The sequence below is a fragment of the Citrus sinensis genome, chromosome 3, assembly GCF_022201045.2.
Source record: "Citrus sinensis cultivar Valencia sweet orange chromosome 3, DVS_A1.0, whole genome shotgun sequence".
NCBI lineage: Eukaryota > Viridiplantae > Streptophyta > Magnoliopsida > Sapindales > Rutaceae > Citrus > Citrus sinensis.
In genome coordinates this window covers 9,681,078-9,702,539 of record NC_068558.1, presented here as the reverse complement: position 1 = coordinate 9,702,539, position 21,462 = coordinate 9,681,078, and the positions used below count along the sequence as shown (strand labels likewise).

The 21,462-nt window shown below is 32.6% G+C and overlaps 2 protein-coding genes across 2 annotated transcripts; both read left to right on the top strand.

Annotated features, from left to right (window-relative positions):
- The first annotated feature begins 7,942 nt into the window (after positions 1–7,942).
- On the top strand, positions 7,943–12,622 carry LOC102622596 (aluminum-activated malate transporter 9). The gene is made up of 6 exons (XM_006485713.4): positions 7,943–8,511; positions 9,343–9,480; positions 9,593–9,862; positions 10,007–10,143; positions 10,235–10,381; positions 11,712–12,622. Exons 1-6 carry the CDS (start codon positions 8,151–8,153, stop codon positions 12,381–12,383), a joined length of 1,725 nt encoding a protein of 574 aa, XP_006485776.2. The 5' UTR covers positions 7,943–8,150; the 3' UTR covers positions 12,384–12,622.
- A 1,202-nt stretch (positions 12,623–13,824) lies between these two features.
- Positions 13,825–21,127, top strand: LOC102622294 (serine/threonine-protein phosphatase 2A 65 kDa regulatory subunit A beta isoform-like). Its single transcript, XM_006485712.4, has 13 exons — positions 13,825–13,993; positions 14,567–14,981; positions 15,484–15,730; positions 16,329–16,441; positions 16,830–16,909; positions 17,251–17,392; positions 17,537–17,617; positions 18,335–18,439; positions 18,716–18,898; positions 19,658–19,750; positions 20,064–20,203; positions 20,282–20,348; positions 20,807–21,127. The coding sequence occupies exons 2-13, from the start codon at positions 14,589–14,591 to the stop codon at positions 20,924–20,926; spliced, it is 1,764 nt and encodes a 587-aa protein (XP_006485775.2). The 5' UTR covers positions 13,825–13,993; positions 14,567–14,588; the 3' UTR covers positions 20,927–21,127.
- The last annotated feature ends 335 nt before the right edge of the window (positions 21,128–21,462 follow it).

The window sequence follows — 21,462 nt, the reverse complement described above, 5'->3', positions numbered from 1 at the left end:
TTGAAAAAATGGCAGATGTCTAGAACCTTTCAACGGGGTTGATACGCAGGTTCCCAAATAAATTGGCTTATTGAAATTCATAAACTTTGGTGATTGCAATTGCACAATGATTTAAGATATCAATATGTCAAACAATAGACTCCATTATAATTATTTAATACAATATAGTTATATACATGAAAAATTCGGGGTAGAGGAAATTGGTGATGGTGCTGTCGGTTGAGGTGGAGCAAGCAACAGAAGTGGTCGAGCTACAGCAGATCGCGTTGGCGTATTGCGGACTAGCAATGGTTTGGCTTTGCACGGTTGCACCAGTGCGTCGGTGATTGCTAGCTGCAGTACATTCAGTGCTACTGTGCCTATTGTCATGTTCATCTGGCGTCTCTAATCTATGTGTGCATTTGTTTGTTTGGTGAATGGTACCGCTGCGTGTGTATGCTTGTGTGGTGTGAATGTTGTGTTGATTGTTGTGTGTTTGAGGTAGTGAATCAAGATTTATTTTGTGTGTGCGCGCGCGTGTGAAAGAGACTATTGTATGTGTGAGAGAGTAAGACAAGATTTGGCTTCTGAAATTTTTTTTTCTGTGGTCAAGAAGAATTCAATTGGATTTTCAGATCAGACAAGGTTCCAGTCAACTTAGATAAATAGCATCCAATCGAATTGGTTAAGTAATATGATTCGATCCATACCTGATTTTTTTCAGATTCGATGGGTTCGAATTATTTGCCCATTCCTAATTCTTAGGATCTCTTAATTGATTAATAAGAAATATTTATTTAAAAATCACTCAAACGAACTTCTAATGCCCCATTTAGAATTGAGATTGAAACCTAATAAGTTACTTATTTTGTAACTTGTGACAAAAATAGTGTTTGGTAGATTTTATAAAAACTGATTATTTCATAATTTTTCTCATTTTGACAACAATTTTAAAAAAGAAGGGCCAGTTTAGGATTGCGGAAGCTGATGAAATAAGCTGCTTGTGTTGTGCGGATTAAATAAGCTGCTGATTAAAAAGTAGCTTGGCGTTTGGTAAACTGTGCTGTTGCAATTGCTCTTGCTGTGAGTTTGAAAAGTAGAGTGCATGCGTTTGATAAATTTTATTACGAAAGTGTTATTTTATTATATAATGACCAAAATAGACATACGTTTTTATTACTTTTTATTTTTAGAGTATGTTTAATAAAATTGTTTAGAGATATCTTTTTTCTTAAATATGTAAAATTACATTAAAAAACTCAGTTTAAAAAATCAAAAGAACTTTATAATCTGTTACATAAAATATGATAAAGATAAATGTATGATTTATATATTAAGGTTTATGGATAAATAAGATATAATTATCTTTTTATTAAAATCTAGGGTTATAATAGGAATTTTTAAAATGTATTATGGCTTATTAAATAAGCTGCTTATAAAAAGCAACCCCCTACATGCTTTTAAAAGCTGCTGACAAAATGAAAAAAATTATGAAATAAATTACTTTTACAAAATTTACCAAACACTATTTTTATCAAAAATTATGAAATAAGCAGCTTATTGAATTTCAACCGCAATCTCAAACAGGCCCTAATACTGGATTACTTTTCATAAACAGCTTATTAAATAAGTTACCACACCTTTTTAAAGTTCTTATTATATCCTTAATATTTTTAAAAAATTATATTTTAATTTTCCATATGCCTTAATATATAAGCCATTAAATATCAAATGCATATATACTATTTTCTAAACTCATAACAACCGTAACAAAACAATTTACTAAATACTAAGCTACTTTTAAACTCACTGCATCCGCACAGCAAAAGCAACTTATTTAATCAACCATTACAATCCTATATTGGCCCTAAGTTATTGAAAATTTGAAATATAGGTCCAACAACAATATCTCATAATATGGGAGGACATGACCGAAGTCAATATTTTTTTAAGGTTGAGCTGAAATTATTTTTTGAGAAGGTACTAATTACGAGTTTTTTTTTATATAAAAAAATGAACCTCAACTTAAGTAAAATTTTGATAAATTAAAACCTTGATTATATAATATTTTTCTAATCCTAACTTGGGGCCAACATACTATATTATCATACAATTAATTAATATTTGTTTAGTTAATAGATTTTTTTAAGTCCTAATACTGTTAATTTATTGATGTAAAAATTGAGAATGGATTAAATAGAGAAAAATAAATTGAGGTTGAGATTAATAATTAAAAAACATAAAGAAAATTTGAAAAAACATTGAATATAATGAAACATTAATAATAACATTGTAAATGGATTTATTTAACTAGGAGGACTTATTTGATTTTTTTTTTCAAAATTTTGGATGACTTGTATCTATTTTGCTGACACCAAATATACATACATACATACATACATACATACATACATAAATCAACCTTCTCAACCATATACCAAATATAACCTAAATATCCAATGCCAAAAATATATATATGAATACATTTGCTTATCTTTAATCGCCCAAAAATGACAAAATCATACAATCTAAAATATCTTAACAACAACACCAAAGACTCCTACCACCATCACGTGGTCACAATCTGAAATAACTACATTTGCTGGGTAGATTGGCGTACTTGTAACCTCTTATGGGATGGAAAATATAATAAAACGAGGTAAGTATGAAATTCAGTGAGATCAGAGTGGATAATAATTTTTGAAAATAAATTTATTTTAAAACAGTCATATCTTTTCAATATACCATTTTCATCAAACTATAAGTACAAAGCTATTATATTATACAAACTTTAAATCTAACAACTGTCAGTAAAAAGAGACATGATACAATACATAATACTCACGAAAATCATATTAAAACATAACATAAAATAGTAAATTTTGAAACCGTTACTAAACAAGTAACTAAGGGAATAATCTTGTCAAACCCGGAGCTCATACGAGCAATGCAATGACATACTATTTGGATAATGTCATGACTTGAGCTACCACGGGTAGATCAATGAAGTGCCATCTCATATATCTCATGTATCTCATCATATTTTTTGCATGTATGAACTAGTCCCCAAAGGACAAAGGCCCTCAAGCAAATGACCCAAAGCTTATGAGTGAACTCAGATGGGACCCAAATGCCTCTATCTTATCTGTGTCTTAGTAATATGTATCTTTATTATCAATGTACCGCATACATATGCCCCGAAAAGGCAAAAACACCTAAACACACAACCCAAAGGCTCTATGTGTGTTCAGATGAGGCCAGAAGGCCTCTCATCTCATCTGTATCATTGTAACTGGAGGGGAAGGGTATTATCCAATGAGTTTAGAAAAAAGCCTTTTATATACATTTACATAAACATATAATCATGCTTTAAATCTACTTTCCTTTTCATTAAAATACTCTCATGCCTTTTCTCAATACATATAAACAAAAATAATCATTATACACTTTTAATAAATATATCCACCTGTAATATAACTCATTTCTAGAAAATCATTAAATCGGAGCATTAAACACTTATTTCGTAAACATATTTTACTATATTTTAAAATGATAATAAGCTATAAAAATAGGTTTTATATATGCCTTTTACGGTGACGATGTTCAAACTCGGCTATCGTCCATATTCACGGGTTAGTTCTTACTTGCAGTTCCTCTCAAATCAAGAAAAAGACATGATTACTTTCCGTAATTGTGAAATAGAACTAAATTTACACAATAAAGCTCAAAACAAACATCATTCACAATATACAACTCTTGTGTATATAAAATTACCAAAATACCTCGACATTCGTAAATTACTAAAAAATTGTGCAATCATTAATTATCAAATTACCCTCGGAATCTAAATTACCAACCTATCCTCAATTTTGGAATTATTAAAATATATATAAGTTAGAAATTACAAAATTACCCTTAAAATGGAAATTATCGAAATGCCCTAGTTGGTTAATAGTGACCGAAAATCAAGTGACGGTCGTCAGGGATGTCATATTAGACACTTCAAACCACGTTGCGTCCAATAGTGGTGACGATGAGCTCTGATGTGTCGCGGCTGTGTAAGATCAAACTTTATGGCCGTGAGAACTTCAATGAGGTGATTAGTGGCAAATCTACTGCTTTGGTGGCCGTGGATGTTCAGAAATTGAAAAGGGCAACCTAAGGAATGAAACTCATTCAGTGGCATGGCCGGAAACCAACAAAATCACATTGAATCGAGGCAGTGATTCCGCTATTCTTCACTACTTCGATTAGCGGCTTTCAGGCTGTTTTCCAGTGGTGACAATGGTAGAAAAATGACCAAAAGCTCAAGAGTTTTCGATCAATACCTTCATTTGCCGGTGGGGTGGCTAGGTCGGGCTCTCAGGTTCAAGTCGACCCGGTTCGATTGGCAGCTCTCTCCCCTCCTTCACCTTCTCTCTTTCTCAATTCTAGTAACAAGCACTTTTTTTTATAAGCTTAATACAAATTAAGCTAATGACGAACTTGAGTGTTGCAATAATAACTCCAACACAGGTCATCAAATCGTGTTTGTATTGTCTTGATTTCGTGCCATGGTAAGTTTAATATAATCCAAACACGATTTATTTATAAACATGTCAAATTTGGCAACCCACACCGATTTATTCGTATCAAATAATCGGGTTGCATAAAATTTTGCTAGTGAGAAATTGTAATAAGTCCAACGACTTTAAAAAAATTTTATGTTGAAGGGAAAACAATACACTAAATAAAAAAAATAAAGTGCATATGTTACAATACAAGAAATCAACAAAATTTGACCGGCATGGTACCTCACAATCATAAAATAGACAATACTTGTGTTTATTTTGTTAGTATTATACTCACCACCTCACCACTAAACATCACTCAAGTAAAAATAAATTTTTAAAAAATTATTGTAAATCCATTAACAAATTAAGAGCTTTGGTCCCCCCCCCCCCCCTCCCAAAAGTAAAAGATTTTTTGTACCAAGTGAAAGTACGTACTTGAGTGAAGTGTACGTTCAATAAAGAACAACGCGAAAATTAATAATAAATATTATTGATTAATTAACATTTTCCAGTTTATACAAAAAAGAAATAAAGCAACACAAATATAAATACAATGTAAATAGAATTGACCAGAAGGGGTTGACTAATATTTACCATTGATAGACAAACACACTTTAGGCCTAATTAGATATTGAGATGTTATATCTTTTAAATTATGGTTACTATAGAAAAAAGTAGTAAATATAAAATAAAAATTATTAATATATTGTAAACACAATTTAAATAATAATTTTAACAAAAGTAGTACTAGATATTATAAGTTTTTCAATATAAAAGTGGTTAATCAAATCATTATATCATTCAACAATGGTAGCTAATATTTATCAAAACACTTATGTTGTGTTTACTTATAGAAGTGAGAGTGGGGAGTTTGGATTTCTTTCAATACAGTGTTGACATGCTCATTTAAGGAGGGGAGTAGAAATTGATTTCACCCATTTTTTGAGTGGCGATTGGGATTCCACTCCCATGGGAGAGCTGGGAGTGTCGGAGTAGAATTCTTTTTTTACAATTCCCTAATTAAATATAATATAATTATATTTATTAAAATAAAATAATGTTACATTTATTTCAAAATAATAATATCATTTATTTAAATAATATTATCAATATTATTTACTAATATTACATTTATTAAAAATATTATTAAAATTATTTAAACATAATATTATTATATTTAGTTGAAAATAATAATTTGATTCTAAGTTAAAATTACTTCAAAATAATATTATTATATTCATAGAGAATTAATAATATTACTATATACCATCTTTATTTGAAAATATAACATTATTATATTTATTTAGTGTTAATACTTAATAATAATAATAATAATAATAATAATAATAATAATAATAATAATAATAATAATAATAATAATAAATAGTTTGTTCTAAGAAGATATTAATTTTGTTCTATGTTATTAATAACAATGTTTCATTTGTGTTGCTCTTATCAATAATTTTTAATGTAATAATTAAAGTTAATAAAAATTATGATTTACATAATTAAGAATATTTATAATTATTGTTAATTTATATAATTAAAGTTGCTAATAAATTATAAATTAAAGTTACTAATAAAATAAATAGTTTGTTTTACAAATATATTTTTTGTGCACTTTGTAATTAAAACTATAGTTCTTTAAAAAGAGTAAGATTGTAATTTTAAATAATTTACTTATATTCTAGGACAAAGTAAACACATAAATGAGATTCTAATTCTTATTTTACACTCTTATTACAATGTAAGTAAACAACTTGCTTGCTCTCCCACTCCACACTTCCAATGCCTAGATTTTTACTCTTCAAAAATCTCACTCTAATTCAAGAAGTAAACGTTACCTTAGTGCTATAGCTTTACAGCTGTCCAGTTTTAATACCAAATGCGTCTTACATGATTAATTCAAGAACAACTGCGAAGGTCTATGCCAGACTCATGCACACCATGATTTTCAAAGGTCACCTATATAAATATTGCTATTACCTAAATACGTTTAACTACAAAATTATGATAAAGCTCAGAGAATTAATGTTGGTATGTCGCACTTAGAGCTGATTTTTGGATTGTAGTAGCTGATGAAATAAGTAGTTTTTATTGTGCGGATTAAATAAACTTGATTAGAAAGTACCTTGATGTTTAGTAAACTACTAAACTATGTTATTGCAATTACTGTACATAAGTTTAATAGATTTTATTATGAAAATGTTGTTTTATTATAAGATGATTAAAATAAATACAAGCCTAAATTATCTTTTACTTATATATTAGGATTTATGAGAAAATAATATATCATCATCTTTTTATTAAAATATTAAAATTATTATAATTTTTTTAAAAATATGTGATAATTTATTTAATAAAATACTTATAAAAAATTTACTAAATAAGTTTATCAAATACAATATGTTTATTAAAACTTATAAAATAAATAACTTATAATATACCAACATCAACCCCGAGCCTTATTGTCTTGGGCAATTTCACAAAATTCTCATATTTATATAAAAGTCAATTGGTTAGAATCTCACGACTCTACTAATGAGGTCAAGCTTATACTCGATGTCCAAAAATTACTTTTTCATTTTTTTTCCAAAGTATTCTCGATTTGGTATTTTGGTTTGTAGGTAGGGGTGGACAAAAAAACCGTAATGTTAAAAAAACAGAACCGAACTGACGGTTTTTTCTAATTCGATTCGGTTTTTATTTTTTTTAAAAATCGAATATACCGTTTGTAAAAAAAAACTGAAATGTCGGTTCGGTATTCAGTTCACTTAGCTGAACCGAAAAACTGAATTATTTATTGATTTTATTCAAATCAAACATGTGTTATTTCTCTTTATAACATTATGATTATGTTTATATAGATGGAGCATTGGAGTTTGGTTATGTATTTTGAAATTTTAATATTTCATATTTTGAGAGTATCTTATTAATAATTAGTAAGATATTAGTGATAAAATGTGTTTTGAATACTTTGTATTTATTGTTAATATTTGTAATAAAATTAGAATAAATTAATTGTTGAAAAAAATTATTACATTCATGAGGTCCAATGGGCTAAAAATTTAAAAATTCAAAATAGATCCAATAGGCCCAGAACCGAAAAAACCGAACCGATCCAAAAAAAATCATTTAAGTTCAGTTCTTATTGAGTTCGGTTCTTATTCGATTCTTTTTATAAAATAATCGATTTAAATCGGTTTTACTTAATTTCGAACCGAACCGAACCGTGCCCATCCCTATTTGTAGGGTCACGATTCATTCTGATGTCGTACAAAGTACAATATTGAATTTGAGCGGCCCGTGATCTTAACAGAGAACACCAGTACGACATCGTTTTCAACTAACATTCTACACGTCGCTTGGCCTGCCCCACCAGTCCCGACCAGATCCTTGGCTATCCTGCGTCTTGATCTTGAAGTGTTTAAATAGGCTTCTCTGGAATTCAGGTATCTCATTATCTTCGCAATAAACCAACCAACTGAAAATTAAAAAAAAAAGAAAGAAATAAAGAAGTAATAATAACAAATTCATCTTCTTCATGTAAAAGAGAGGGGGAATAAAAAAAGCGATCACTTTTTATTTTTTTGGTTTTCTTCTTGTTGTTGTTGTTTAATGGCAACGAGAATTGGGTCGCTGAGAGAGAAGCTGCTCTCAACGAAGGGCCACTCAGATATAGGCCTAGGCTTGAAGACGACAGTCTCAAGCGAAAGCGTAGAACAGCCGGTTCGTTGCTGGCCGTACAGATTCGTCTGCGACAGAGTCACCAGCTTTTTGAAAACACTGCAAGATGGTTTCGTTGGGGCAGTGCAAACGGGCAAGAATGATCCCAGAAAGATCGTGTTCGCGGCCAAAATGGCTCTCGCTTTGACGCTAATTTCGCTTCTGAGTTTCATGAAAGAGCCCTTTCCCGACCTCGGCCGCTACTCCGTTTGGGCTATTCTCACTGTCGTCGTCGTCTTTGAGTTCAGTATCGGTAACTCTCCTGGTTTTTTGCTTCATTTTTAGAACTCATTTTTTTTATTTTTCTATCTTGATCAAATTTTAGTTTTTTTTTTCTTTTGTGGGTCCAGAAACTGTCTTATTATTTATTTGAGTAAATAATTTAAGTTTTTCTTATGACTTATGATACGGCTCTTTTCATAGTCTTTTTTCTCTCTTAAGTCCTAACCTTTCTTAGTGAAATTAAACCGCCAAGATTGAATTTTTAAATTTTGATATTTACAATCAAGTCAGTTGGTTTATTTTATTTCTAATTAAACAAACTTTTTTCACTATATTTTGAATTAACTAGATTTAGAAGATTAAGAGAGACTACTGGGTGAGAAAAACACTAGAAGAGAATCCTAATTCATGATTTATAATACCTCAATTATAGGGTTTTGTTTAGTGAATCTGGCCAAGTCGTGGTGCCGTGCAGTCAAGTTATTAGGGATTGTACTGCATCACTTGGCTGAAGTGGCAGAATAGTTCGCATATCACAAGGATTGATTGAAATGATATGACTGAACAGATTTATGCTGAAACATTTTTAGCGATTAGTACTTTGTCCATGCAGCTTTCTAATGAGTTCTCATCGGCTCTTAGTTATCAGGAAAGAAGTTACTAAATAACTGGATGTTTTTATATTTGTGATTGCTAGGCTGGCTAGTTCAAGTGGTAAAATCTGTTTATGTTTACTCATTGATGTTTATTGCTCTTGACTGACATAATGTTTATTATTCGGCTACCTGATGCAAAAACGGTAAAAAAAGGGGAAAAAAAAGCTTTCATTTTCTTGATGCTCGGCTACTTCATTTTTGTGCAGGAGCAACCCTTAGCAAAGGATTTAACCGGGGATTGGGGACATTGTCAGCTGGAGGGCTTGCTCTTGCTATGGCAGAGTTATCCGAATTGGCTGGAGAATGGGAAGAAGTTGCTATTATCATTAGTATCTTCACCATAGGTTTTCTTTTTTCCTCAAATTTCTACTATGTTATAAAAGTTTCTTTGGATTTTCTGGCCAAATTTTTACTTTAGTTCTTTTTGCCATTTCTTGCATCTGATTTGATTGGCAGGATTTATTGCAACTTTTGCAAAACTGTACCCGACGATGAAGCCTTATGAATATGGTTTTCGAGTGTTCTTGTTGACATATTGTTACATTTTGGTATCTGGGTATAGGACAAGGGAATTCGTTGAAACAGCTGTAACACGATTCTTGCTCATTGCCCTTGGTGCTGGTGTTTGTTTGGTAGTAAATATATGCATTTATCCTATCTGGGCTGGTGAAGATCTACACGACTTGGTGGTGAAAAATTTCATGAGTGTGGCATCTTCTTTGGAAGGTTAATTTGCTGAACTTCTATTCATTGGTTGTTAATACTTAGATAACGGAAATGATTGAATTAGTGAAATTGCATTAAGTAATTTCTTTTTCTTGTCGAATTTGCTTTTTAATGTTTGACTAATTCCTTTGAGCCTCTCTTTAGGTTGTGTTAAGGAGTATCTTAGCTGTGTCGAATATGAGAGAATACCTTCCAAAATTCTTACATACCAGGCTTCTGATAACCTAGTTTACAGTGGCTACAGATCGGCTGTAGAATCTACAAGCCAAGAAGATGCTCTGGTATTCTTAATTGCTATCAAACAATTCATAACGCGGGATGAACAAATTAATTGTTTTCTCACCTCTTTGTTTGTCTTCTTCTGATGTAAAGGTTGGATTTGCTATTTGGGAGCCACCTCATGGTCCTTACAAGAAGTTTAAATATCCGTGGAAGAATTATGTCAAAGTGAGTGGTGCACTGAGGCATTGTGCATTCATGGTTATGGCATTGCATGGATGTATACTATCAGAAATACAGGTAATGATGTATTGCTGTGATGATGTCTATAGAAGTACAATATTTTAAAGCTTTTTATTCTGTATGTTTGAGAATGCTTTAGTTTGATTTGCCAACAATGTTATAATAGCCTCACGGTATATTAATTTTATATTCTATTCTGGTGGAAGATTTCCCCATAAATTTCATTTTGTATTTCCGTATGAAAGAGTAATTTTTTTTTTCTTTGAACATGCATAAATAAATTCACTCATGGTTTTGGTCACTGATCCAGAACCTCTAATCTTGACAAAGTGTAATGGTTTACTAATATTCTTTTGGTATTCCTTTCTTGCAATTCTTCTTCATGTGTGTCTCTGTCTTCTCAAACAACAAACGCTTTGAATTCCTCTTTTAAAAATTTCTCTAGTCATTATAAAGTGTGCGTGTTTTGAGGTAAAAGTTTGACCTTTGCACACGATTGTTTTGAATGCCTCTACTGATGCATTTGCCTATGTTGAGTCAGGATGCTCAGGGAGTCATTACTTTGACTAAGGAGTTGTAAGAGATCATTTGTAAAGCACTCCTTATAAAGTTGTTCCGGGACCAATGTAGCAGTTAGGGGATTGTGACATTCAACCATGCTAGAGCGGTCTCGACTCCTTTCATGCTTCCTTTGCTTATACATGAAGCATGTATATGCTTTTTTAAAGAATTATGATTTAATTTTATAAAAATAAACCCTATATATAGCAAATAGGCAGTGTAGCAAGCCAAAATTAACCTAAAAAATGGTCCTCTTAGTGATTGGGTAATTCTCATCCTTCCATGCATCCAGACACCTTCCGTGCCATAGGATGTAAGGCACAGGGGCTGGGTTCAACTTTTCTATGATGACAGGCCTAGTAGTTTTGATGTTGTGCAGTCCTTGTTCCATATAAATCAGTTCTCATTCTTTGCACCTAAGAGAAACAAAGAGGGTCATAGCTCTTGTTCATTGTAAGTTCTGTTGATCACTGGTTTCTTCTCTTTCACCGTGACCATCCCTTTAGATGATTATAATTTCATGAAGTTCATATATTTTCTGTTATATGCCTGTAAATAGTACATTTTGCATTTTCCAATTTAATGATACCGAACAAACATGTTATCACCTTGGGAACTATTGTATCTTGTACTATAAAAGAGTCAAGAAAGTACTTTGAATTTGTCAGACATTTGGATTCATGGCAAGTAATGCTGTGTATTATTTTGATTATTTATCTCCATTTCTGCACCCCTATTATAAGATTAACCTCAAGGGTTGCTTTATACTTTTCCTTCAATGTTTCCATTTCTATATTTTCTGATCTTGTTATATTTGTGCATATAGGCTCCAGCAGAGCGGAGACAGGTCTTTCGGCAGGAGCTGCAGAGGGTTGGTTATGCAGGTGCTAAAGTGTTACGTGAACTTGGGAACAAAGTTAAAAATATGGAGAAACTAGGTTCGGGGGACATACTCTTTGAAATTCATGAGGCTGCAGAAGAACTGCAAGACAAGATTGACCGCAAATCATACCTTCTTGTCAATGCAGAGAGCTGGGAAATTGGAAACCGAGAGAAAGGGCATGTAGAGCCCCAAGAATCTCTGACTTTGGATGATGACGAAAATAAGGTCCTAGAATATAAATCCCTTAGTGAAGCTGTTCTTGATCTCAGATCAGTTACGCTGCCAACAAATTGGACTGCTCCAAACCACAAGTCCACCTTGTGTCCTGATACTCCCACCAAAATGGAGAAACAGATATCATGGCCAGCTCGTTTATCATTTGATGCTGATTCAGTTCCCCATCTAGAAAAATCAAAGACATATGAAAGTGCAAGTGCCTTATCTTTGGCAACTTTTAGTTCCCTTTTGATCGAGTTTGTTGCCAGGCTGCATAATATTGTTGATTCATTCGAAGAGTTGAGTGAGAAAGCAAATTTTAAAGAACCTGTTGAGCTACAAGATGCAGCTCAGCCAAATGGCTTTTGGGCCAGATTATCTAGATGTCTGAAGATCTAGAATCTACATAGAAACATCTTTGTGGTTGAAGGTCTGGAAAGACGAAATCTCAACAGGAGTGTTGCGAGTAGTCTCATGAAGAAATAATAGCATATGACATTGACAAGGCAAAGTGGTAGGATAAAAATTGAACTATGGTTATAAACAGTATGTGATGTAGGGAAGAAATCTATTCATAGCTCAATGTATAATTTTCACTTTATTTTAGTTAATATAATGCTGTTATGCTGGTTTGGTCACATTCTTTGCTGTGATATTCGTTTTCTTACTCTCCTATTTAGATTCTTTTTGCTGCCTCCTTGAATATCTTAGAAGTTGACATCCAGATCATGCATTCCAAATTGGGAATGAATTACGGGTTGCAAAGTTTGGCTTGAACCTCTCAGGTTAGTAAGTGAGGTTTAGCAGCCGCTTCGCTCTTAGCTTGCCACTCGAGTGAAATTTTGTATCGTCTTATGAATAATGTTGAAGCTATAGATCAATTATATCAGATCATTTTGTGCACATATCATGGTATTAATTAGATCAACATACACAAATTTCTTGCTTCTTGAATTTGTACGTGGGATGAGAGAAAGGAGAAAGATCTAGGGTTGAGGGGTGTAAAGAATGAAAATTCATGTTGGTTGTATTGAAGTAGATATTTTTGACACAAATAATTCATCAAATTAACAAAAACCGCTATATTTACTAATAAAAGGTCATAGTGTAATTAAAAAAATACAATTAGTAATTAGTATATACTCTTGTTTAATTCATGATCAACTCTACTAGATTGTAATATAATTGGAAAAAAAAAAAACCTTGGCATTGGGCAAAATTTTCAAGATTGTTAATATATTTACACTTTTGTATGGTTAAGAAATAACTTTTGTAGAATGAGGAAATATGTATTGTCAAGTGGTGCTTTGGCCACCTCCCTAAAACTCACTTGAAATTATTCTTAGTTAAATTACATAAAAGGACAAAAGAATTTAATTAAAATTAAATTTTAATTTCACTTTGTTATTAATTCTTCAAACCCAATCAATTTCTTTATTGGGATTCTTGTTATTTTGCCTTTAATTTCTGATTATATTTTTTCGTAAAGAAAATAATTACACACTTAGTGACGAAAATTTAATAGATTTATTTTTTATAAAGATTTGATAAACTACTTACATTTCTCTTAATTGCTTCAAAATCATTTTGGAACTGTAAAAAAAAGAAAAAAAGAATCGAATGTACATTAGATACTGAAAATAAAGAGTTTATGATGCGTGGGTGTGAATTGTGAAGAGATTATATAAAAAAGAAACGATATGGAATATGGATTGGGTTTAATTCACTTTGTATTTGTAGTTTAATATAATTTTATCTTGTAAAATTGCCGTTAATGTTAAAATGGGGTTTCATAAGAATACTGAAGGGGTGCCAATAGTATCACCCTATTCTGTAATTTTTGGTCAAAAATAGAGCCCCGATATTGAGGTAAAATAAATTCCAGCAAAAAAAGAAATGAACATAATGAAAAAACAAAACAAAGCAAAATAAATCAAGTAGCTTTGGATCCCTCTCTACATTTTCACCACTCCGTCACCAGATCGAGCACTTCGCTGAAGCCTCTCAAGGTACAAAGTATTTTTCTTGTTTTTATTTTTATTTTTATTTTTGTTTTCTATGCAACATGTTCTCCATTTCGTGAAACCACGTACTATTGCATAGCTTCATCATTCTTCGATCCGATTCTGTGCTTTATTTTTCTTCTCTATGGAATCAGAAACCGTTAACCCGCGGAATTACGTTTAGATCTTGTCAATTTCGCGTCTTTTAATCCTTTCTTTGAGTTCAGTTTCCTGCTTAATTAATTTGTTTTTCTTCCCCCTTTTTTAGGCATTCATGAAGTGTATAATTATTTTGATTTTTTTTTGTCTTTTTGAATCTCTGCAGTGAATGAATCATTAATAAAATCTTTTTACCGTGACATTGAAAGAAAATGAATCTTGAGATGCTTGATAGTTCTGTCGGTCTTAGTTAACTGGGATTATTTATTTATTTATTATTATTTTTTTTGGTGTTCCTAAATTGATGCAAATTTTTTGATTTTAAAATTTTTTACCAATAAAGAAATCTCCTGTTTACATTTCTTTATTCATTTTATGTAAAGGTAAAAGGTATGTGATGTCTTGATTATGTTTCTGCAGCTGCGAGATCTTGTGAGCCAAGATGGCAATGATAGATGAACCACTATATCCGATTGCGGTTTTAATTGACGAGCTTAAGAATGATGACATACAGCTTCGTTTGAACTCGATTCGGCGACTCTCTACGATAGCTCGTGCATTGGGAGAGGAGAGGACACGGAAGGAGTTGATACCATTTTTAAGTGAAAACAATGACGATGATGATGAAGTGCTTCTTGCAATGGCAGAAGAATTGGGGGTTTTCATTCCTTATGTTGGTGGTTTGGAGTATGCAAATGTGTTGCTTCCACCACTGGAGACTTTGTGCACAGTTGAAGAGACTTGTGTCAGGGACAAAGCAGTGGAGTCATTGTGTAGAATTGGTTCCCAGATGAGGGAACAAGATGTGATTGAGCATTTTATCCCATTAGTGAAGGTCAGCTTTCCAAGCTCTATTTGCTATTTAGATTTGATGAGTTCCTATCACGTTCTTTCTTTTGTGGTTTACTCGTGTAGTATTATGTTTTTTAGTGGACAAGTTGATGGTTCCTTTATATCACCGGGGTGTTTGGTCTAGGCAACAGCTTTAATTTTTTTTTTTTTTGCGCATTGAGATGCTGGCAAAAGTCATAAAGATGATTTTTATGGTTTTCTTAAATGTTGATACAAGGAGAAACAAGTTGAGAAATTTTGTATAGAATTCAATTTTGGGATTCACTGGAAAAATTATTCAGGATAACTCTTGTAAAATCTATAAACCAGATGACGCTACACGGGTTGCACATGTTTTCCTTTTCTACAACATTCTTGTTGTTAAGAGTATCGATTTGGTCTGTACTGCCAACGATTATGATTGTGATTAGTATCTTGTAAATGGTTTGTCAACCTTAACATAGTTAAGTAACTGTATTCACACAATTTGTTGTCTGACCATTTAGAGGCTGGCTGCTGGCGAGTGGTTTACAGCTCGGGTTTCATCATGTGGTTTGTTTCATGTTGCTTACCCAAGTGCTCCAGAAGCACTGAAAACTGAACTACGAACAATATACAGGCAGCTGTGTCAAGATGACATGCCCATGGTTAGGAGATCTGCAGCAACAAATCTTGGAAAATTTGCTGCTACTGTTGAAGCTGCCCATTTGAAGTCTGAAATCATGTCTATTTTTGAGGAACTTACACAGGATGGTATGTAGATTCAATAATGTATTTGTTCAATTCCATTTTTTAGATGTACTCATGCTGACAGGTTGTTATTGATAGACAATTTCAATTGAATAAATTCAAGTTTTTTTTTTCATTTCAAATGAAATATGCAATCGTTAATTAGATTATATCTAATCCTTAAGTTTCATATTATAACTACGATAAGATATGTAGATTAATGATTGCTGGTGATAAATTTGATATGTTTCTATTGCAACTCTTCCTTATTTATCCTTGTGACTGACATCCCTCAACAACTGTCACCAACACCCCCCCCCCCCCCCCCCCCCCCAAAAAAAAACACTTAAACACACACACCCCAAAAAAGAAAAATTGTAGCCCAATGAAGTTAGTCATTGCATTTTTCTATATCCTTTTCCAATTTTGTGTATCTTGCAAGGAAATCTACAAAATTTATACCAATGTTTCTTGTAAAACACAAATATGGGTCTACAAAAGTTTCTAGCTCCAGTTCGTTCATGGGAATGCAACTGGATCTCCCTAAGTTTCTATATTGCATTGTCAATTCTTAATTTGCAGGGTCAATTTATTTCGTTATTTTAATTGATATTCATTTCAGATCAAGATTCTGTGCGATTGTTGGCTGTTGAGGGTTGTGGAGCTCTAGGAAAGTTGTTGGAACCCCAGGATTGTGTGGCACATATTCTTCCTGTTATAGTTAATTTCTCTCAGGTAATCTTATTCATTGATGGTAACATATTTAGCTTAATCAGATTCCTGTTTTACATCTCATCTAAGCACGGCATTAATCAATTCCTTTTTGAGATGTATGATTTCTTGAAACGTAAACAATGGAAGAGGTTGCTAGAAGTCTTGTGCAAATTTAAGTTCAAAAGCATCACATAGTCTACAAGAAAATTCACCTGATGGTACTTGAATCTTATCGATAATTAGTTTTGGAGATATTGTGCTTGTTTTCTTTTCCAGTACTACTAAATGAAGTGCAAATCGAAGTTTTTTACTATTTATTTATGTGCGCTGTTTATCCTTATCCATTAATGGTTTTTCAAATAATGTATGCCGCTGGCCATCATGCATGACAAAATTATTTGCTAAGCAGGATAAGTCTTGGCGTGTTCGTTACATGGTTGCAAATCAATTATATGAGCTATGCGAAGCTGTTGGTCCTGAGCCTACCAGGTAATAATTTTGATGGGTAATTATGTTGCTTTTTTTTTTTTTGGGGGGGGTGGGGGGTATAGAAGTCAAGAACTGGCCATGAATAGGAAGATTTTTTTTTTCTCTTTAATTTTTTAGTCTTTTGAATGTTCTCTTATGCAAGTAGATAATTTCCTCTGCTGCTTTGAAACTTTACGCGGATGTTGAGTCTGTGACTTGCTTTTCACGTTTCAGTCAGTTGAAGGGACTCCTTTTTCTTCCTGCCACTTTGTATGCTTATTGAGTTTATTGATCTTTTAGGAAATTATATTCTGCCCTCTGGAAGTATAACCTACTCTTAAATTGGTGGTTGATATATTTAGGTCAGATGTGGTTCCTGCATATGTTCGGCTACTTCGTGATAATGAGGCTGAAGTGCGTATAGCTGCTGCAGGAAAAATAACAAAGATTTGCCGAATCTTGAATCCAGAACTTGCAATCCAGCATATTCTTCCTTGTGTAAAGGTAAGTGTATGCTTGATATAACTGGTTTCCTGAATGTAACTGCCCTCATTTCATCGTATTCTTACATTCCAGTTTTAATACTGTGTTGCCGCTGGCCATCTATATGATAATAGCCTAATTATCAGATACAATTGCCTGCTATAGGAATTGTCATCAGATTCGTCCCAGCATGTACGTTCTGCTTTGGCTACTGTTATAATGGGAATGGCTCCAATTTTAGGAAAGGTGAGAAAGTGTATTGATAATTACATTGCTGCTTCCTAATTGAAAGTTTGAGTTATCCACTCATTGCATGCATGCAAAAGTTCATCATGGCATAGCGTATGTGATGCTATTCATTGTCAGCAGTAAACATGTGAACAATTTTCTGGATACCGTAATTAATTTTGAGGAGTCAACTAATGGTGTCTTTCTTGAGATCATTTTCTTTCTGGTTTTTCATTCTGTCATTGATTATGGATTGGCTTTCCTTATTACTAATGACTAATTTTGTATCAACTTATAGGGTTATGTTTATTCACATCAATGTTATAGCTTCTTCTATGGCCGCATGTGTGGTCTCCAAATTTGTTTTTCTTTCCTCAAAAGATGTTTTAACTTCTTAAGCAAGAGAGTGTTGATGCACACCATTGCTTTAATAAGTAAACGAACTTGGAGGCTTTAATAACATTGCTCTCCAAATGCATAGCTCTTTCTCTTATTTTATTTTATTTTATAATTTGGTAAAAGACCATTATTTTAAGTCATGCATCATGAAATTTAAAATGTTTGGGTTCTTGGTGGTGGGAAGTTTTGGTTATCATGTTGTTCTTGCAGCACGACCTTCCCTATTTTCCTGTTGCTTCATAATTATGTGAATTAGTTTTACATATTTATTTGTTATTAATTTTGAATGCTGGTTTCTCTCTAGCCATTTAGCCTGCTTTCTGTTTATGGTTTCAGGATGCAACAATAGAGCAACTGCTCCCTATTTTCCTTTCTCTTCTAAAGGATGAATTTCCTGATGTCCGACTGAATATTATTAGCAAGCTTGATCAAGTCAACCAGGTTTGTCAACACTCTGTTCTCTTCATGTGAATTGGATTACAGATGTATTGCTGTATTACTTTGGTTTCCTTAGTTATTAAATACAGGTTCTTGAAGGATGGTAGGGTTTATCATTGTGCAGTGTAAAATAATGCTTGATTGCACTTCTTACTTGAATGTTCTTATTTTATTTAAAACTGATTGTTGTTTTGACTTCCAAAACTAGTGTTCTATATTTCTGTCTTGCTGTGTATGCTTATATTGTATGGTTTGCATTTGCAATTTTTGTTGATGTAGGTGATTGGAATTGACCTGCTGTCCCAATCTCTATTGCCAGCAATTGTTGAGCTTGCAGAGGATAGACACTGGAGGGTTCGACTTGCAATAATAGAGTACATACCACTATTGGCAAGTCAGTTGGGTGTAGGGTTCTTTGATGATAAGCTTGGTGCTCTTTGCATGCAATGGTTAAAAGATAAGGTATGTGAATTACTGTGGTAGTCTTAGTTTGAGCAATAAGTGTCTGAATTCTGAAATTAGTTGTTCTTCCACTCTCTCTGTTATGTGATGGATGATTATGTCTCATCGTTTCCTTGTATAAAGGTCTGCTAATTAGTGCCCGTGAAAATATAGATGTACTTTTCAGGAAGAATGCTCTTTTAAAGTGTTTGTGTATAATTAGCAGACCTTTATACAAGGAAACTATGAGACATAATCATCCATCCCGTGAAAATATAGATGTACTGTTCAGGAAGAATGCTCTTTTAAAGTGTTTGTGTATAATTTCAAATATTTGTCTGAGGTCCCTGGATTCTTTGATTATTATCCTTTTTTGGGATGTAGGAAACTATAAGAAACTCATTTTGGTTAGATTATACTTTGATTCTGGCTTGACTCACATCTCACATTAAAATTATCTATTATCATTCTCTTTTGAGTCCAGGAAGAGATCACAAAGTTGCTGGTAACTCACAACTTAGCTGTTACTGTATGAGAAACATGAAAAATCAATAAAAGCATTTGGTTTAATCTCCAAAGGAAAGATCATAAGTAACTTTTCTCATTTCATTGCTCTAAAGTTCTGTAGCCCATTAAATGTGCCATATAGCGCAAGAAGAATAACTATTTTGATCTAATTATCTTCTGCTGTTTCGATCTTGGCTTGTTAAATCATATCAAACTTTTCTATTAGCTTAATTAATATTATAATATTTATTTATAGTTTGGTTTTGGTTGTAGGTTTATTCCATTCGTGATGCTGCTGCCAACAATGTGAAACGTCTGGCAGAAGAATTTGGCCCTGATTGGGCAATGCAGCATATAGTTCCACAGGTTGCTGTGATTAAAGTAGCAGAAATTTAGTCTTAAATTCAGTACTTTCCTTACTGAAGAATGCTGGCATTGATGCGGTGTTCTACATGGAAACAAGGCATTAGAAATCACAAATTTAATAAAAGCATACTTAAAGAAAAGTTGTTGATTCTTATAATGGTTCGTCGTGTGTCTCTCCGACCCAAATTAAAAAAAAAGAAAAGAAAATTGAATAGGTTTTTGAGGATTACTCTTCGAAGGCTATTTCTTTGATTTTTGTTCTGTGTATTCCTTTTTCTAACTTGTTCTTACTAATTTTGTTATCTGTCGACAGGTTTTGGAAATGATTAACAACCCACATTATTTGTATCGAATGACTATTCTTCAAGCAATTTCTCTTCTTGCCCCTGTTATGGGCTCTGAAATTACATGTTCACAACTTCTGCCTGTGGTCATTAATGCATCAAAAGATAGGTAAGTTGCCGGTTTATTCATTATATTATATGTTTGTTAACCTAAAACTTGGATTAAAAGCTGTGGTTGATGTCACAGGGTACCAAACATCAAATTCAATGTAGCGAAAGTGTTGCAGTCACTTATTCCCATAGTTGATCAGTCTGTAAGTAGTTTAACTGTTTTATGTAATTTGAGTTTTCTGCAGTGAAAATAATGTGGGGGTCATTACACATTGCTTTAATACAGTTCCCTATTTGTTGAACTATAGGGAACAATCTGAGATTATTTGCTTCCGATAGGGCTAGAGAGCATTGGGGACTAATAGATGTCATGTTTGCTATTCCAAATATGTCTTCTTGTCTGTTTCTCATTTTCTCTATAAAGAATCAATCTGGCAAATTGTTCAATGGAGAACCATGATCAATAGGTGACATTCTTAAAAAACTTCAACAGTGCATAGATATCATGACTGCAAGGGCATCCTCTTTTTGCCATGTTGATATAACTTCCTTCCAATATGGACAGACCCTCTCAATATAAATCTTCGGATAATGCTGTTAGAGGACAAGAGAAAGATTGGCATATTATTTCATAATTGGGAATGGTTCTTGAATGATGCAGGTGGTGGAGAAGTCAATCCGTCCATGTTTGGTTGAGCTGAGTGAGGATCCAGATGTTGATGTCAGATTTTTTGCCACCCAAGCACTGCAGTCAAAAGATCAGGTCATGATGTCCGGCTAGATTTATGTTGTAATTAGATATTTTTCATCATCATATTCCTCATTTTTCTCATCCGATTCAGAATGCAGATGTATTTGATGTCTTACTAAGTTGCTAGTGTTTTTTACTGTAATCAAACTTTGCCTTGTCTTTTGGTAACCTGAAATCTGAATGTATTTTTCATCCCTTCTCCAGAAAATATCTTGACATTCACATGCTTAACTTTTGAACACTAATACCCTCTCTCTCTCGCTCGCGTTCATTTTTTATGTTAGCAGAAGTATTCATACACATTATTTATTATTCTTTTTGTCATCTTTATTAGAAAGGAAAAGAATTAAAGGAAATTAGTGACAACCAATAATTATTAAGAATTTGAATCAGGACCAAGAGGTAGAAATCGAAAAAAATATATATTATAGAACCCAATCTTTACTTCCAACTGAAAAAAATCTAGGAAAAGGTTAAGGAAATTTGATCTCACTTTTGGTAAGCATATTAACTGATATTGTAAGTGGATTCTTTTTCCTTATAATTGTAAAAATTTACTGCCTCGA

Excerpts from the sequence above, each read along its gene's own strand:
- LOC102622596 (XM_006485713.4), top strand. The coding sequence starts at position 8,151 with ATGGCAACGAGAATTGGGTCGCTGAGAGAGAAGCTGCTCTCAACGAAG. Across the intron at positions 9,863-10,006 it reads TGTGGCATCTTCTTTGGAAG|GTTGTGTTAAGGAGTATCTT; the intron begins GTTAATTTGCTG and ends GCCTCTCTTTAG. Across the intron at positions 10,382-11,711 it reads GTATACTATCAGAAATACAG|GCTCCAGCAGAGCGGAGACA; the intron begins GTAATGATGTAT and ends TTGTGCATATAG.
- LOC102622294 (XM_006485712.4), top strand. The coding sequence starts at position 14,589 with ATGGCAATGATAGATGAACCACTATATCCGATTGCGGTTTTAATTGAC. Across the intron at positions 16,910-17,250 it reads GTTGGTCCTGAGCCTACCAG|GTCAGATGTGGTTCCTGCAT; the intron begins GTAATAATTTTG and ends TGATATATTTAG. Across the intron at positions 17,618-18,334 it reads TGGCTCCAATTTTAGGAAAG|GATGCAACAATAGAGCAACT; the intron begins GTGAGAAAGTGT and ends TTATGGTTTCAG.